Raw genomic sequence first — 20,013 nt, 5'->3', positions numbered from 1 at the left:
ATTTTTTTTGTGATTAATATTTTTATATTTTATTGTATTTTTAGAACACTACAGTCCACTGTAGATACAGATTACATCACATTAAAGAAAAGCATCAGCATAACAGCAGAACAGTAGAGAATACAAAACCAAACTGAGGGGGGACAAACAAAACAAGAGATAAACAAACAAACAAACAAACAAAAAAACAACAAAAAAAAAAAAAACAACACAGCCAGCCTTTGACTACATGGGTCTTGCTGCATGCCACACTCTGTCATCCCTGAGAGTACTTCGTCAGAATCCCAATGTCTATCCCGCTCTAAGTTCTAGTCTGATCCTTTTATTCTGAACAGATATGGATCCCACTTCTCGTGGAAGCTCTCCACTTTATTCAGAAGCCTGTATGAGAGTTGTTCTAGTGCAGCGAGTCTCGCTAGTTAAACATGCCATACAGAGACAGGTGGGGTGGAAGGGGCCTTCCACTGGGAGATAATGAGTTTACGCCCCAGCATCAATGCAGTCAGTACCCACTCAGCAGCCTTAGGTGGAACATGTCTAAGGAGTGATGGGTCCCCCAAAACGAATAGTCTTGGTGAAAAAGGAATATCCCATCGTATAGTTGATTTGATAAAATCATGCATCTCAGTCCAAAAGATTTGGGTTTTAGGACAGCTCCAAATCATATGGGTCAATGTGGCCACCCCAGTCTGACATCCCCAGCATTCAGGGGACTGTATGAGGTTCGCCCTGTACAGTCTGTGTGGCGACCAGTTTTCCTTAATATTTTTAATACCTCTGTAGACATTGACAGTTGACCATGTCACACATGGCGCTGCCTCCTTCACTCAGCTGATGTTTTGTTATTATTATATTTTAAAATACTTCAAATCAAGATGTAGGCCTGTGTTTCTGAGCTCATGAACAACTGGGTTTTTGTTTTGTTTTTTCAGATATACCCGGTCCTCGTAGGACAGCCACTGCAAACAAATCATTTATTGAATATGATGGTGGACATTAAACAGAATATGAAGTACTTAAAATGAGCTCAATCTTAAACATGCAACAGTAATATGAATCTATTTAATACTAACAGAGAACATTTATCTTCAAAATAATAATTTTTACTTTTAATATTTTATATATAAAAAGTCAGCTAATAGTAAAATAAATTGTTAGTAATATAGTAATGTAGATATTTATTTACATCCATTTAGAGTGCAACAGGCAGTACAAATGGTTTGTTTAAATCTGATCTAATTTATCTTGAATTGCTAAATAGTGGATGAAAAAACCAACATAAAACACCTGAAGTATTTGCAGTGCTTCTCCCTGTGACTCTTTGACACAGCACTGCACAGTATGGCTATCCAATCCTATTGTGGTGTCACTGCACTTGTCTAGGTCAGCTAGTGAGAGGGCCATTAAATTATGGAAGTGTTCACATTATGTTGTGCCAAGGTTATAACAGAAATCCATCAGCTGCTATGGAGCTCTACTCAAAGACTGTATATAAAAGATGCAACATTAATATTACCCACTGCTATCTGACTCTTTATTTTTGGAACATATTTGGATGAGTGTTGTGCTCAGTTATTGGCTAGTTAATGTTAAGAAAGAGACTCTAGACCTTCACTCATCAAAATGTAAGCATAAACTTATTCTTAAATTGGATTTCTTGTATTCGGCAATAACCAATACTATTAGAAGGCTAATCATATTAAGTCCTCCAAAAGCACAAGAGATCCAGTTCAGTAACTCTAATTAATGGCCATACATCCACTGATACACATGCATATTGTAGCTGGCTGTGGGTAGTTTAAAGAAGGCTGACCTACTTTTGGAGCTGCAAGTGGCCATTTGAGAAACATTGGCATTGGCATAATTTTTTAGCCTTGGAGGTTCCCATTTGGCTCAATTTTACATTTTGAACAAACACTTGCAAGTGAAACACAACTCCACAACACTGGTGGGGAGTTCTGTCAAGGAAGAGAATGCTGCTGCTATTACAGCTCTAAAATGGTAAAACTGCTTCCTTTTAGCTAAGCTGTCAGTCTGAGACTTTTGGCTGGTTATGTTGTGAATAGATGTTGCCAATATCAACTTGTTATGAAATGATGTAAAAGGACAAATGGGTGCACAACCTTTGGACCAGTGACTATGCAAATACTATGCAAATACGGATGTAGCCACCAAGTCCCGCTGATCCATCTCAGCTTCTTAAAAAAAAGAAGTTATGAGCATGGGTCAGATTTGTTTGTGAAACCAATAACCTTTTATTGTCCTCCTTGATGTTTCTAAAAGGGCCATAATTTATGAAAGAAAAATTATGTTGTATTCAGAATGCTCTATATCATCTTTTACTGACTTTCACCAACTACTTAAATCTTTCTCATTTGTAATTTTAAAGATGTGTTAATGTAATCAAACCTTAACTTCATCTGTGCTAAAAACTGAATTTTATTTTGTCTACTTTTCTTAAACACAATGATGTGAGACATCATTGCTGATACAGGTGTCAGATTAATAATGTGTCCTCATGAGGAACTGCTCTGCGCAGACGTGAAGTTTCCCAGTTACACATCCTGAAAAGAGACTAAGAGCTTCAAAGGTTGAGACTACATTTCATCATGTGCAGTCATCAGCGTGAAAGCAAAAGTTAACAATAAATCAAAAGAAAATAACCCAACTCAGAATTTGAGGACTTTAAGTGTTGCCTCCACATTTTTTTTCTTTCACCTAGAGCAGCAAGACTTCAAAGATATTTTTGTCTGGCAGGTGTGTTCACTCTGCCACAAATCACGAACTGTCTCAACAACAAATGCCCTGAACAGCGATATGACGACAGCCACCTGTCTAGTTGATACAATGTGATAGCAAAGATAAAAGAGAAGGAAAAATCAAAGTGTGGAGGAGAGATGATTGATTTTAGTCCTCGGAATCTTTTTCATTGTACTGTAAAGACAAACAAGTTTAGGTCAAGGAGACAGGCATGATGAGACTGATGGTCTTTATTACTATCATCTCAAATATATAAGTGAGTAATTTCATCTGCTTGCCATAGTCCCCAGCCTCCACGATGGAAACTGCTGCTGGCTTTTATAAAATTGCTCAAGAAATGAAATACTGTGATTCTCTTCCTTCTTCTCATTTCTTCCTTCATGCATTTCTAATTATGGTGATTTTCTTTAGTTACTTTATCTTAAAAAAGGAGAAGAGCATGATTTTACCAGGGAAAAAAGAAAAGAAAAACGTATAAGTCAACCCAAGACAGTCAAAAATCATATTCTCTCCAACATTTCCAATAGAGGCATCCAGGAGGCGTCTCATGATGTTAAATACGCTCCAAACACTATATATGTCATGGTTTGGGTTGGGTTTGGGACCCAGTGTTCCCCTTTTTTTTTTTTTTTGGTTCTTTCTTTTGGATTGAAGTGATGTAAAAGTCAGTCTCGTCTCCATGTTTGTTTACCTTGTTTGTTACTTCCTGTTTTATTTTGATAGCCTGTCATCTAATATACCGATACATACATGTGTTGCCACGCTGCCCTTATATCCTCCCATGTTTTTAAACCCTCTGTTTGCTTCTGTTTTTTGTTGAGTTCCCCATCAAGCTATGCGTTTTCATTTAGCAAATCCATTTGGGGCCTTTTCTGCCACACATAACACGAAACTTGACAATATATCTTCACTCATTCTGTACATGTTTCAACCGAACACTTTGATGTCTAAACAGTTTGAAATCAAAGCAACAACTAAACTAACTCTCATGTTTTTGGACTGTAGGAGGTGAAGATGAGGTACCAGGAGAGAACTCAAACTCTTTGGTACCTCTGCACTAAAAGCCTGCAGGTGACTAGGAGGTTTAAACCAAGAACCTTCTTACTAACGCTGCCTCACTGTACCAACATACTGCCCCTGAAATGAGACATCAAAGATATTTATTCTTATTACTGACACCTACCATTCACCATACCACAAATGTAATGAACTTCCCATGGCCAGGACTTTACCCTGAAAGCTCATAATTAAGAGAAGAAAACATGAATTTACAGTCCTTTCTTTGGTGGTTTGACTGTTTTTATACTAATTCCACGTCTGTAAATCACTTCATGATCTTATAACAGCTCACTTGTCTGGCATGCTCACAGTCCTGGGCAGGAACAGTAGAAAAATAAGTTCTACCCCTTAAGCTGCTCGCTGAAGTGTGCGCAAAATCATTTAATGTTTTGACCTTTTTTTAGCTGAAATAAAAATCCAGAGAGTTAGAAAGTACTTTTTTTTTTAATCTGATCTGCAGCAGAGTGCAAGGAGTTCTTCTCCATGGCTGTTAAAGTATTAATATCCCTGTCAAACACCATTACTCTCTACCAGTGTCAGGGAGTGCTCTGTCTGGCTCCATCACCACTTAAAGCACCAACATAGGTCAAAGCCGTAGAATTAACGTGGACGTTTTTTTAAATGCATACTTACATTTTTGTTTAGTTTATACAATCATATGCATTAGTTCTTAAACTGAATTCAGTTTTTTAAATTGCATCTACAGCAGAAGTAGACTATCATTCATGTTAAAATATTCCCTGCTCTCAGCTGCCACTTTACTGAATATTTGTTACCCAAGTTTTGTAAAAACACCAAACTTTTAAAGATGAGACCAGATTTGGGAGGTTTATATGTCACATCTGATGAACTGTGGGGCATGAGGCCAAACGAAAAGAGGTGTCACACGTAAAATTCAGTTCAAAGTTTTAGCAGGTCCTGAACTCAAAGCATAACTCACTTGCTTTGAGTTATGATGTTGTGTATAATGAAGAGGTTCACTGGTTCAGAATAATCTGTATTTGGTTTAATGCTATACTGGACATTTTCTAGGCACATATGCAATCTGTACTTTAAGAAAAACATCTGCATATTAAGAAGCATAAACGTGCACATGAGAACTCTTAGTAATAATCTGTATGTGTGGTTCTGTCTTCTAAGTGATTGAGAGCCTATAGAATCTGTGAGAAACAAATATAAATGATAACTTTGTGGTTAGAAAGTGTGTGAAAAATATTTGTGCAATCTATTGTGAAAAGTGGATTTATGGTGTAGCACTTACTCACCTGTTTTTCTCCCTGACCTCTCCGGGGTGTTTGGGCATAGGTGTCCCTTGGGGTCTGAACACAATTTAAAGGTTCTGGGAGACATCCAGGAGGAAATAGTGTGGGGGAGCTGCTCCAAGTTTTATGTTTAACCTGGGTTTTGGGGCTATGTTGTTTTAATGTGAATGCAATATGCAGCGGTGGTGACAGGTTTTTTTATTTTTATTATAGTTTACTATATTGAAAATTGTAACATGAATTATTTATCTTTTGGGAACTTTGTAAACACCCCTGGAATGTTAGAAGCAAAGTGTGGCTCATCAGCAACAGGGTACAAAACGCTGACTGCTGTGCTAGGCTGCTACGTTTATTGTAATAACCACTTTAGTTTTATTGGTTTGAATGATGTCTAGTCATTGCTCTAATAATTTTTTGTCTACGGTGGAATGAACTGTGAATGAAGGTAGCCGATTATGCTCACGAAAAATGAAGATGAATAAGAAAAAAGTCAATTAACAATGTTTTAAACTTGTTTTTCAGTTTTGAGCTGTCTGATGCCTGTTCACAAAGCACACTTGTACATAAAACATTTTTTGCCAAGGTTTATAAAGCTGTGGATAAACAATAACATGATCGACAATACATTTTTTAAAAATAATAACTAAAGGAATAAAGTTAAAACAAGAAGCATGTGGAGATAAAATATGTGAAAAACTTAAAGTTATAAAGCCTCTTTGATATGTTTATAAACCTTTTTTTTTTCCCGAGGGAGGGTTTTCGCAGAGGCTTTCAGAGTCTTCCCTGACTTTGCATGGGTTTTAACAAAACCACATAAGAACGGGTCAGCATGCTTTCAAAGCATTGTCATTCCTGCAATAAATCAGTGGGTCAAAAGTCCTGGAAACAAATACATCAGTGAGGTATGTTTGACCTCTCCATCAGCGGCATCAAAAGTTGCTCTGTGGGTACTCTAGATTTCACTAACTTGGCTGGCAAAACGTCTCCACAAACTGCTGCTGGTGATGACTTTTAATCTTTCTTGAAGCTTAAGGTGCCATCAGGGTTGTTCTACACTCTTAGTGATCTAAATGATCTGTCAGTCAGCAACTGAGTTAGCACAAAAAACAAAAATCAAAGTCAGCAGCATCACAAGTCCAGAGAGTTTACAGTCTACAGCAATTTCATGCCTGGTGTATTCACAGTTTAGAGTGCACTCTGTGGTCGAATCCTACCAGAAGCCAGATAAATCACTCGCCGTCTGACTGATTGTGCAGATCTGGATCCTGGAGATCACACTGGCAGGCTCGCCATCAAGTGGAATCACTGGACTTTCCTCATTGAGCTCATAGGTCAATTCTCTTCTCACTCACTTCATTCTCAAATAAAAATAAAAGTTTTACTTTACATCCTCTTGTACATCATTCAAGTGAATAATAAATTTAACAATTAAACAATAACTGCAATTTGCAATTATTTAGCATCCTGAAATATTTAGTACTCTTCAGTTAACTCATTAAATTGCAACTGTTGTTAGAACTTCATCAGCGTAACCAACATAGTTGCAGTACACATACACACGTAACACAGTTTTAGACAAATTAAAATATGAATGTTAAAGCTTAAAGTGTCCTTAGACCATACACTACAACAAAATCTGGCACAAAAAGTTATCAAATCACGTTTGTTTTCTTGGGACACTAACTCTCCTCATTGATATGACAGCTACAGTAGCAAAATAACATTTTCTGTATCAAGTACTATGATTAGCATCACCAAAATTAACATTTGCAACCCATGAAGAAAATAACATGAGTGCAATATGTAATTACACTTTACACGTTTAACATAGAGGTTAGTTAGCTTAAAATAAAAGCCTCTGCTAGGCACAGCAGGAACTGTAAAAAAAAAGTATCCATTGTAACAATACAATAAAACTCATAAAAAAAAAACAATTCCATAACTTCCAACACCCATTTCTCCAGCTGGCTTACAAGTAGTTTAACTGCACATGTAATCCCTGAAATATCTCAGTGTAAAAAAAGAAGTACAATTTGAACAGTACATCTCTGTTTTCTCCACTCGATAAAGAAATGCAGCTGTAGTTAATGAAAGAAATCTATCAACTCTTTGAGCTTAAATTATAAGAAATTAATGTGTAAAAATACAGAAAAAGTTCTTGTAGCTCATTGCCCAAGCTGTCCTCTAACTATAAAGCAGAATTATTTTTTTAATTCACAGAAAATCCTATTGATTTATTTTATTATTTTATTATTATTTCATTACTATGGTGTAGTATGACTTTCTCTGGGGGAGGTCTTTGTCAGTAGTCAAGCTGTAAAATGAATGAAAATACAGTTGTACAGTGGGCCGGATTGGAGTCTTTGTCGGGCTGACTCTGGCCCATTGGCCTTATGTTTGACACCTCTAACATACGTACAATATAAAGTGATTAGAGATGACCATGGTTGTCATTTGGGGACATTTAAATAAAACTGATTTGAATTGAATTGATTGCAGTCTAGGCACTCAATGGTCGTTAGTCACACTGGGTAAGACTGTGTCTGAAAAATCATATATATGGGTTCATCTTGACAGGAAGTCATTATTGTTGTCGTCTAGTCATTTTTATTCAAGCTCTTTAGTCAGACTTCCCAACACGGCCATGTTCCTGTAGTTCCCGTCCTGCTTATTTGTCACAACAAACAGGAACTCAGCTTCAAGGTAAATGTACTCTGTAAATTTAATCTTCATGGGAAAGAATGGGTCTTTGTGACACCAGTTCTGCAAAATAAAGCTATTTTCTAAGTCAGTCAGTCAGTTAGAAGTGCGTTGTGTACTCAGCTGCTGGTTTATGTACTCTGTTGTCATGGGTAACTGGGAAACAGAATCCTTTTAGGCTTCCCTGACCATTGCCATATTCACTGCACTGCACCTTTTCGATAAGGCAATAATAGAGCAGGATTTTTTCTCCTGTCATTTGTTAATCATAGATAGCCTTATTCATGGTAGACGTGCTTGCTTGGACACTTCCCTTCAGATATTATCAGGAAATAATAGAGTCAGCCGTCAAAACAACTGTAAGATTAAAATATAAACCAGTCTTTGTGCCGAAATGCCAGTATCTCTGCTCCTGATTTCTCTTTTTTTCAGAATCATTAAAATCCATTAAAGAGTATCCATGTCTGTATTCAGTTTTTACATATATTCTTATACGTGATAATTATCATGCTTTACTGACACCTCGACTGAATTCATCAAATAGATATTTTAGTGCTGGAGTGATGTCATCTAGCCTGAATCTCTTAATAGAGCTGAGGTCTCGAATTAAGCGCGGAGGGGATCCGGCTTTTGCAGTTGCAGCCACTAGACTGTGGAATAACTTACCGCTCAATATTCATACTGAAAAGTCTCTACAGTCTTTTAAACTCTGTCTTAAAACTCTATTGCTTTGTAGTCAACCTTCTTGCTTTTAAATGTGCTATAGAGATCAAATTACCATGGGTAGCCCCTTTTTAATGCGTCGATGATGCCTCTATTGAGTGGAGGAAAGTAACTACATATTTTCACTCAGGTACTATAGTCAAATATTGTGAAATTTATTCATGCTTGTATGTATTTATGTTTAAACATATGCCATTTTTGAATGTAATAATCCAGATAACAATGTACCATAGGTTAAAGGTCATACAGCTAACATTTTTTAAATCATAAAATAAACAAATTATTAAATAATATTCAACAGTCCTGGCATTATGTCACTGGTGACACATGAATTGCTCTCATGTAAAAAAAATTTAGGAAACAGGCTAAAAAATACAGTTATCTTTGAAAAACTGCTACTAATAATAGTAAAAATTAAAGAAAAACACTCTAAAGTAATGTAATGTAAGGGTAAAGTGATTTGTTCACTGTTTGCAGGGTTGGCAGTTTGATTTCTGGCCCTTGCACATGATAAAGCATCTTTGCGCAAGACTGTGGCCCAATATTAAAGATGGAACATCAACTATCAGTGCAAGGGGGGAAAAAGAAGAAATCATCGGGACAACTGCTGTAACCACAGGCCTGCTTGAGCTCAAGTTAAAGAGATAGGTCAGGCCAGACGGAAGTATTTAAGGCTCCATGCAAATCACTGGTGCCTAAAGTCTTTCACATCACACCATTATTTTTGTTCTTTCTTACACTCTACTTCTTAATGGGAAGCAGTATGTTCTTCTTTAAAATACTGTATGGTTTAGAGAGGAACTGAAATACTCTGAGTCCTCTGCAGCTGTGCCTTCTCAGGTTCTGACACAATGGGGAGGGATGATGGACCTAATGGGTATTAAATGCCATGCAAATGCCAGGAGTGTCACGCCTTCCTGCCCAGAGTACAACCAGTTGTCATGACTCAGCTGTGTACTGCCTTTTAAATTTTGATAATAAGTTGATACTAAGTCATTGTAGACCGAAAAGCATATATAAAGCTTAGACATGTGTGTAGAGAAAACTTTTTTTCCTGAGGGAGGGTTTTTGCAGAGGCTTGCAGAGCGAGGATAATAGTAACAGTGAGAAGTTTACTGTGCGCAGAATCTTCTGCAACTTCTCGTTGGCTTTTGCAAAACAACAGCACGCCACAAAAGGAAAACATGCATTCAAGTGCAACATTTCAAAGATGTACACTTCCTTCTGCAACCAATTACAACAAAGTCACTATTGTAGCTGTACGGCACTGCTGCTGTCATAAAACTGTGCCACTGTGCTTTTTCCTCCTCAGTTTCACAAGTCGCTGTGCAGTGAAATGTAAATCTGCAGTATGTGACACCCAAAAATGCTAAATATGATTTGACTGTGCCTTTCAAACTGTATATGTGCACAGTATAACAGGTACATTTTTGAGCCATTGTTGTTTAATTGTGTTAAGGTCATATTTCAGTGATTAAATACTATATTGACAGAATTGTTGGAACAAAGATCTTTCAGTTTGTATTAAAAATCAAAGATCTCCAAACCAATAATACAAACAAATGGTTAGTTTCCCAGAATTAAAGTTCTCTTCAGAAACACAGACTCTGCTTCTTCACCCATGAAATCAAAGAACCCATCAAAGAATTATTAATATTAGATAAATATAACCCAAGTAAATGCGAAATCCAGTCTTTAAAAGATGATTTAATTTAATAAGAGAAAAAAGTTATCCAAACCTACCAGACCCTGTGTGAAAAAGTAAGTTCTCATCTTCTACCAGAAAATCCTGAAGGAGAACGTACAGCCATCAGTTCATACCCTGAAGCTCAAACACACTTGACTTATGCAGGACAACAACAAGTGGTCTCTTCAAGATCCTTTGGTGTGACCTTAAGCAGGTCGTTCATGCACAAAAACCCTCCAGTGTGGCTGAACTAAAACGATTCTACAAAGAAGAGTCGGCCAAAATTCCACCATGATGAAAGATTAATTGCCAATTATAACAAATGTCTTTTTGTAGTTTTTGCTGCATGTGGCACAACCAGTTATTCAATTTTTAGGGAAATTTTCACATAGGACCAAGAAGGAGAATATTACTTTTATCAGACTGGAGGATGCACATGTTGTTTGTATCAGTGTGATGTAATATGTGTTTCCTTTAATAGCCACCAAATCTATAGGATACTGTAGCTAAACAGAGAAATATAGAGAATCAATATGAGATGATGCTTAACAACAAGAACCTGTTTAGTCTAATAGTGAATTTTTAAAAATCGGGATCATCAATCCATTCATTACCACAGAATACGACCTCTTCCTGACTTATTCTTCCTACTACCAGTTTTAGGGTAGACTAAATTACTACATTCTTGTCATAGTAGTAGTCGTTTATTTACCAAACACAAAGTAACTCACCTGCACATCTGAGACTTGGTTCAGTTTATCACACCAACATGTGATATTCTTGAGGCAGAATCCCCACTTCCACACTGCCAGAGTAGTACAGATCTTTCTGGATCAGGAGCACATCCAAATACTTCTTTGGCCAGGATTTACTCTCAGTAAGCCTCCTACTGAACATGCCTGGGAGATGCAGCGTCAACATGTTCAAAGATAGCCACAATCAACCAGCATTGCACAGCCGCATGCTGCACTCCTCCAGGAATGGAGACCAACTACTCAAAAACATGGTCCATCTCATAACATCCAGAGCAGGCAGACCATAACTCATGTTAAACATCTTGCATATAAGTAGATTGTCTATAAATGTGTCTATAAAATCTTTGATCTAAGAACAAAATATAAATCTCAGAATGTGTGGGCTAATTACAGCTTACAGCAAACTTTGTGACAGCCAAACATCTTGTCCTTGCCAAAACACTCTGCCATCATCATTGATAATGATTAATATGAGGCTAAATGAAGAAAAATCAAATAATTTTTTTTTTTAAAGTCCTGCTGTGTTTAAACAGTCATGATCTGCAGCAGCTTTACCCTTCAACCTCCTTGCCCTCAGCAGAGTCAGAGAGGGGTACGAGAGGTGTGAAGTGGTTTCTCACATGACCAAAATGTGTGAGCCTGTGTGCACAACAACAGCTCGAGAGTTTCAATCACCAGTGTTTGCATGTGGGGCTGTGTATGGGGCTTTATTAGCAGCTGATATAGCAGCACATGTGTGCCCTTGTCAATTTGAATATTCAGGACGTTGTGACAAAAATCGAAATAATCAGTGACAGAAGGTGAAAGACGAGGAAGAGGCCAGCGTCTTTTATAATCAGAGGGAAATGTGTATCCCTAATAAATGGTAAAAATAAATAAATCCAAAATTTATTGAATGTTCTGTAAGACATATTTATCTCACAATCAAAAGTAGAAGGCCTGAGCATAGTTTTCTTACCCGGTCTGTCATTCGGCTCACTTTCCAATAAACCTCCAGCTTGGCCTTAACTGCATTCAGAAGTGACGATTCTTTCATTAGGGGGCTTTCACAGCTTCAAGGTTGTTCAAGCTTGAGTTTGAATGGTTTCTTTCAAATCAGGCCAGATGACGTCTCGATTTAAAGGTGCACGCAACGCACTCGACGAAGTAGACGAAACATGAACATGAACTGCACAGACACTCACCTGTGAAATAAAAAGCAAGCTCAGTGGCTGCTCATGTTAAGTGCTGTGAGTTTCAACATCACACACGTGTTACGCAGGCATAAATACATACAGACTAAAGAGACTGCTTAAAAAGTCTAAAGTGTGGTTGTGCTTCAAAAATTCAAATCCAAATCAAACAGATACCTGATGTTTGAATAAAATTACTTTTTTATGCATATAAATCTGCTTAAACAGATAAAGGAAAGTGTTAATACTAAACATTTCCTACGTGTCTCATATGCCTGATCATGGACTGTGTTAAAGGGTAACAATCACTTATCAGAGTTCATTTTTGTAGTCAAAGAGCACCACAACTGCCACCGTATGTTTACTTATATGCAAACTGACACACACTCAATACAATAGCATCAACCCACTTCAGAGCACTAAGACCGGACAGGAACGGCACTATTCCTGAGGTGTTTGAAGTAAAAGGACACACAAGGACGACTCAGGCATGTGGACAAAGAGCTTTATATTAAACCCTGTCACCTGGACTTCCCCCTCTGCTCTTTGTTGTCATGGTTACATAACTGTCAACTTCTTAGCCTGAAGTGTAAAGTGCCACTTGTTTTGGACCAAGGAAACAAAAATGATATGACACATTCAAGCATATAAACTTTATTAATCTATTTATAACTTAAAAAGAAGAAGAAGAAGAAGAAGAAAGACAACCTCAAAAGCATCACTGTAAGTTTCACATGAACAACATAATTAAAGAATTCAAAACATAATTATCACAAAACAAGTGGAGGGTTAACATATACTGTAATCCACACATAAAGGATTAACTAGTTTGAAAGGGATCAGTTGATGTGATCTATACTCTCGTGAGTATAGTATAGTAAGACTTCTTTTTTTGTCCCACTACTCCCACACAAACTCTAAAGTGCAGTTCTCCATCATCTTTGAGGTGAAGACGGTTTCAAATTTTCTACTGTCCTCCTCTGTGAACATGTTTTTCCAGTCTCCCACTTTACCTGCATTGCAAGAAGGAAAAACAGAGAGAGAAAAGTCAAAATGATTTTTTTTTTTTTTTTTTTTTGCCTGTCCTGTTTGGTTCTTTAGCCACCAAAATTGTTGTCTGAAGGCCAACAAAGATGTGATTTTTAAATGATTTTTAAATATAGATTAAAAATGTATTTTAAAAAGGGATTTGGTTATAGTTTACTAGGTTGTACTGTGTTTTATATTAAAGAGTTACCATTCAGTTGAACCTTTATGTAAGACAAGACTGAATAGGACTATTCAAGACTAAATAATTGCCTCGTCGTGTTATGCTACTAAAAAAAGGACAACTTCAAAAAATTCAAATGTCTATAATTGAGTCATTAAATATTAATTGAATAGTTTCACAGCCAGAAGACCAAAGGTGATATTTCTGTATATCTCGTTCTAGATGGCGGTATTGTGAACAGGCTGTGATTAGGCTGGGTGAAGTTGTTCTTTAGTTGCAAGGAAATTAAAAACATTTAGACCTTTTAGTGTGAACAGGAACGGTGAACTGTGCAGCTAAACCAAACAGACTGTTTTTCTCTCATTACTTATTTTGAAGATTATTATCATGAAGATGAAATGATGCAAAAAGCAAAGCTACTGAGAACAGACATTTTCCTCCATTTCCTTTTCTTTTCTTGAGACCTCTAAGATTCATCTATCATCTCCTATGATACATTGATGAGAGCTCCAAACACCATGGGTGTTTGGAGCTCTCATCAATGTGTCATAGGTTACCAAAACGTTACCAATAGGTTACCAAAAGTTGCATTTTTGCAGCTACTATTTTGGTCACATTAAGACACTCTCAGACATCTCATCTGCTTACAGTTCAGCAGAACTTGCCTTTTCTCATGAAGGAGCCCTTGCTGTGGTCCATTATTTCCTGAGGGACGAGAGTGTAGTTGATCATCTTGTTTTCCGTCATGCTGCTGAAGCTGCAGTGTTTCACGCAGTTGTTGACCTCGTCCTCCACCAGGGGACACTGAAGGAACGAGCTTATTTTCTTTATGGTGCTGTGCAGGTCCTGGCAGCAGGAAGAAGAGTGCAATTTAAATTTCCTCACTTCACTGACATGAGAGACCTCCTTGAAATGCTAAATAATTATGAAATGGGCCTTAGGGTTCAGTTTGAAGAAGTGTACTTCCACTTTTCAGACCTGCGTCTGTCTTTGTGACCAGAGAACAAAACAAATGAATATTTCACAGGGGATGGTGTGCTTAGCTGTGATGCACTAATTTACCAGCGACATTTCTTCATAGGTGACGTGAAGCAGATTGCTATTAATCTGACTGGTCCAGCCTTTAATGTGGTCAAACCAGGAACCGAAAGACACTGAAACAAATAAGCATGTGAAGAAATACTGCACATCTGATCGGATTGAAACTTGTAGCTGCGCAATGATACAACAAGCAAAACAGTCATCCTCACCTGTTCCCTCCAGGAATCGGTCCAAAAACTCTGGAAATGAATGAGGCTCAGGGAGGAAGTTGGCCATTTTGTGGAAGTGGTAAAAGGACACGACCACATCTTTAGGATTTCTGCTCACATAGATGACCTGTGACATGACATGTCTTGTTAGGTTTACTCACAGTTATGTCCATAAATATTTAGTTGAGGATGCGATCGCCATAGTGCTGCACACGCTATTGGAGCACTTGGAAAACAGGAACACCTATGCACGGCTCCTCTTTGTAGATTACAGCTCGGCTTTTAATACCATCCGGCCATACAGACTCCGTCCCAAACTTCACCAACTGGGTCTTAATTCCTCTCTGTGCAACTGGATTACAGACTTCCTTACTAACCGTAGACAGAGTGTCAGAGTGGGTAAGAACACCTCTTCTACCCTTGTGGTCAACACCGGTGCCCCTCAGGGGTGTGTCCTGAGCCCTCTGTTATACACTCTCTTTACTTATGACTGCATTTCCTCCTGTGCGTCCAATCTCATAGTTAAGTTTGCCGATGACACTACAGTGCTCGGACTTATATCTGACAATGATGAGACAAATTACAGGACAGAGGTGCAACAACTAGAGTCATGGTGCCACGAAAATAACTTGGTCTTAAATGCTAAAAAGACCAAGGAGATCATTGTGGACTTCCGGAGGAAGGGTCATAGCAACCATCTGCCTCTCTTTATTGGCGGTGGGGAGGTGGAGAGGGTGAGCAGTTTTAAATTCTTGGGAGTAACGGTGACCGAGGACCTGTCCTGGGGTAACCATACTACCTTAGCTGCACGGAAGGCCCAACAGCGCCTCTATTACCTGAGGAGACTGCGGAGTGCACACATTCCCAGACCTCTGATGCTGAACTTTTATAATTGTGCCATTAGCAGCGTTCTGATGTATGGATTGCTAGTGTGGTTCCCCAGCTGCACCAAGGCCGATCAGCAAGCACTACAGCGGGTGGTGAAAGAAGCTGGCAGAATTATTGGAACAACTCTGCCAGAGATTAGTAATATCTTCCGCACTCGCTGTTTGAGGAGGGTGCACAGTATCCTGCGGGACCAATATCATCCTGCGCGCCACCTTTTCCATCTGCTGCCCTTAGGGAGAAGGTACAGGTCCATACAGGCCAGAACATCCAGATTGGCCAACAGCCTGTATCCACAGGCTGTGAGGCTTCTGAACTCTTTGTCCCCTCTCTCTCACGGACAATAACCATATCCAACTTCTAAATATTACTTGTCATGTTGTATGTTGTTGCTTAGGATTGTTTTATTGCACTGGAGTCATATTTTACACTTATTATTATTTTATTCACGGGTGTATGGAAGCTCCAAACGCAATTTCATTGTTTTTTTGACAATGACAATAAATATTTGAATTTGAATTTGATCCTTTTTGTGGTAATTTTTCCCTCTGTGCACCACCACAGAGGATTTTAAATCAGACTATGCGCTTTTACTCGAGGAGTTTCACAAAAGTTTTGCAATAACTGTAGAAATTGCAGAGATCTTTAAACACAGTCCCCCATTTTCAGAGATTTAAATTTAACTGGACAGCTGACCCACAGTGTCATAGTTGGGTGTGGTCTTTATACTCAGTGAGAAATTATGCTTTGTCCTGTACGGTCAAGAAATCATCCCCAGACTTCTATCAGCAGTCAAGATTGTTAAACATAAAGTAGAATTAGACGCCTTCCCACAATGGAAACAAAAACAGAAAACACTAATATTAATCAGTTAAATTCATGGCACCTAAAAGTCTGTCAAAGTCTGGATGACAGTGCTTTTTCAGAAGAAGCTATCAATCTTAAAATGTTTCTCTCTGATTTGTGTTTTTGCTTAAAAAAAAAAAATACATAATTACTGAGATACAGCTTAATAATGAGATTTACAGCAGAAAAATCTGACAGACAAACTGTAAATCATACTATAGCAAGTAAAAACAACAACAATTTGGCTTGATAAAAGTATTAACTTGTCTCATTGGGTTAAAAATGCCAGTACGTTATGCTGTCAGTATTTGGTCTTAAATAGTCAGTATAGTCAGTAGTTTTATAAATCCCCTTATTAGGCTAGTTTGGTGCGGCAAACTGCTAACCTCAGCCAGGCTGCAGAGAGCAGGCATGTGCTCAGTGGGTAACAGCCTCCAACACCGGTGAATGTTTATAACTAATCTATCAATTAAACGTGCGCTTTAATGACCTTGGTTTTGGAGTGCAGGAGGGCAGGGCCCAGCAGGTGATGAGGCAAATGTGTAGTGATGACTCGAGCTGTAGTAGGTAAGGTCTCCAGCAGAGCAGAGGTATAATAATGCTCCAACCAAGGAGCTCTTTTCCAGTTTTCAACAGTCTGGGACAACCCTGGGTTCCCTCTGGTGCGTATGAGAGTCACAACTTCCTGTATCCATGTGGTACCTGTTAAGAGGAATGAGTGAGAGGCATTGATGAGCCCACATTGATTAAATTCAGTCATATTAGCCATAGAAAGTTACGCAAACTCAATGAAATGCTTAAAATGCAAAGTAAGAAGTTATTATGTAAATGGCTCAACTCACCACAATCTATTTCACCATGTTTTCATTGAGTTGCTTAACATGCTTGTCTGGTTAGCTGCATTACATATAGAAAGACTGGAGTGTGTGTGTGTGTATCTTTGGAAGTTTGTTCTCTCTTACCTGACTTTGGATAAGACACTATCAGAATATCCGTATCCCGAAATGGAAAGCTGACAGCATATTTCAAGGAATCCTGAGTGTGCAGGTGTCCAGGAAACGAAATACCATGAAACATCTCTGTGACATCTAACCTGGCCATATCCACCTTCAACAAACTATTTACTGCTTTTGATATCCTTTCAGCTGCCTCTGCACTAACCTCCTTTTTGTGATCTGCTCTGTAGCTCTGTCTGTGTCCGCCTGCCTCTCTGCCTCTATGCTCTCCTGTTATGTGTCTTTCTTGTCGAGAACACCCAGACGATAACCACACAGACTGAAGCAGAAAGAGGAAATGCAAATTAACATGTCACTCAGACAGTGGGTGTTACTTGCAGTAATTTCCAAATATTGCATGCAGGTATTCACACTGAAAGAGGAAATAACAGCTAATTTAGCAACGTGGGAAAATCTGTACATGTTAAAAACCAGAGACTGACGGGACAAAAGAAGAAAAGCAGCTTAAGTAGTACAAGTGGTACATTTTCTCAATGACTGCTTTCAAAATATATAATGGGTTTCTTTTATAGCTTTAAATGTATGAACTACTTGGACACAAAAGACTTTATAGTATTACTCACCACTGAAAAACACTCCATCAGCTGCTATCAATGGCCTCCAGTCTTTCTGTTTTAACCTTTTAGTTTCAGTTGTGACCTAAGAGTCTTGATGCATGCTGGTAAGGAAATTCCCAAAAGTTGATTCTGTTCTTCTAGATCAGGGGTGGGCAATCTCAGTCCACGAGGGCCGGTGTCCCTGCAGGTTTTAGATCTCACCTTGGGTCAACACACCTGAATCACATGATTAGTTCGTTACCAGGCCTCTGGAGAACTTCAGGACATGTTGAGGAGCTAATTTAGCCATTTAAATCAGCTGTGTTGGTTCGAGGACACATCTAAAACCTGCAGGGACACCGGCCCTCGTGGACTGAGATTGCCCACCCCTGTTCTAGATGTACGTTTTCAGTGTGGGAAACGCTTTTCCAATCATCCGAGTGACTTCTTCAGTCTTCAGTTAGAAAAGTTAGAGACCATCTCTGAATCGAGGAGGGGGCCTAAGGGTACAGCTTTCACCGTCTTACAGTGCAGTGATTGCAGCCATTCCCCAGCTCTCTGTGAATGGTACTCATGGCCATTGATCCGTGTTCATTGATCAATGGTCATGACAATTTGCATACTAATGACCATGAAACTGACCTCACAGCCCATTGTTCGTTCAGTGGTGCTAGTTTCAGTCATTATGCAACAGTATTGTTTGTAAGGTTGGCAAAAATGCTACAGATGAACATCGTATTTATATATTTAAAGCATATTTATGATGATGACTGGATAAAGAAATGGACGAATATTTTAAGTGGCAAAAACAGGAAACTAGTGGAAAACCTAAACTGGGAATACTAATGAGAAAACCTGAAATCATAACGAAGCAGCTTGAGGTGATTGTTGTCATCTGATGCTTTCTAAGAAAACTTGAACTGAAAACCCAAATATCATGTTCAAGATTTACATATTTTAGCTTGATATAACAACTCTCAGGAGAGATCCAAAATGAACATACAGAATCCTTATATTAACACAGCTAAATGGCTTTTATGTAAATCTATGTTTCTGGTGACCTGACAAAACCGGTCTAATATTTGCTTCTGTCAAACATCACCCCTGACTCTTCAGTATATATATTTTTTAAATAATGATTAACGTTATGTATGCCAAACGTTTTCACTTTGTCATGCTACTAAATGAGAATAAAAGAAAAGGACAGGTCAAAGGAAAAAAAACTGTAATCTTAAATTAATTGGGGTTTTTTTTTTTTTACCACTTCTGAGTCACAGATGTCACGGTGTTGCAGGCAGGTTAGGATCCAAATGCAGGACTCCAGAACACACAAAAAAATACAATTTATTATTATATGTGAGCTCTCTCAGAACACAAACAACACAGCTGACAAGAAAGTAATCCAGGACTAAACTTCTACATGGAAAACAAATACGAGGAAGGACACAGCTATGAAGGAGAACATGACAAAGAACGGAGGAGACTAAGACACAAGGGAACATGGATAACAAGGGAACATGGATAACAAGGGAACGTGCCACAAGTAGGAACACAGCTGAGAGTGATCACAGATTAAAACTGAACATGATGCAAACGAGGCATGACACTATTGTAATAAAACAGGAAATAATGCACACTGAGACAAAACTTAAGACTTGATAATACAGAACTAGAATAAGAAAATCTCTTCAAACAAAAGAATGAATCACAAAATCAAAATAAACAATAAAATGGACCATGACAGGAGGACAGGCTGTGTGAGGACAGCTGGCCAGAACTCATTCCAGAACTTATTTCCAGCACTTTCAGGAAATACTAAGCCAGTGACATGATCTCTTATGTCCAGGGTGTGTCCCCTGCTCTCCTCAAGCCATGTCCAGAAATGTAACTGTGTCCTTTATAGGACGTGTTTGTTAACGGCTCCATTATGCTCACTGTGCAATCAGTGTGGTCAACTGAAGTGTTTGGATGAACTCACAGTCAAAACCCTTTCATTAGAAATGCCCACTAATGTCTGTTTTGTTTCGTGGGGGTTTCTTTAGTTAGAAAGGCAACCATGAGTTGTCGCGGTCCTCCAGTCCTACTATGTTGGATTGCAGTTAGTGAAGGTGGCTCTCCATTCTGAACATTTATATGCATCAGCTCTTTGACT

At 38.4% G+C, this 20,013-nt stretch overlaps 1 protein-coding gene across 1 annotated transcript; it reads right to left on the bottom strand.

Moving 5' to 3' along the window:
- Positions 1–12,965: 12,965 nt before the first annotated feature.
- Positions 12,966–17,962, bottom strand: sult5a1 (sulfotransferase family 5A, member 1). The gene is made up of 7 exons (XM_063492272.1): positions 17,889–17,962; positions 17,272–17,584; positions 16,800–17,011; positions 14,579–14,705; positions 14,391–14,482; positions 13,994–14,174; positions 12,966–13,131 (listed from the first exon to the last, which is right to left on the bottom strand). The coding sequence occupies exons 1-7, from the start codon at positions 17,904–17,906 to the stop codon at positions 13,019–13,021; spliced, it is 1,056 nt and encodes a 351-aa protein (XP_063348342.1). The 5' UTR covers positions 17,907–17,962; the 3' UTR covers positions 12,966–13,018.
- Positions 17,963–20,013: the final 2,051 nt, after the last annotated feature.

This window comes from Pelmatolapia mariae, linkage group LG1, assembly GCF_036321145.2.
Source record: "Pelmatolapia mariae isolate MD_Pm_ZW linkage group LG1, Pm_UMD_F_2, whole genome shotgun sequence".
Lineage (NCBI taxonomy): Eukaryota > Metazoa > Chordata > Actinopteri > Cichliformes > Cichlidae > Pelmatolapia > Pelmatolapia mariae.
Note: the sequence above shows the minus strand (reverse complement) of the source record. Positions and strands in the feature narration are given on the sequence as shown.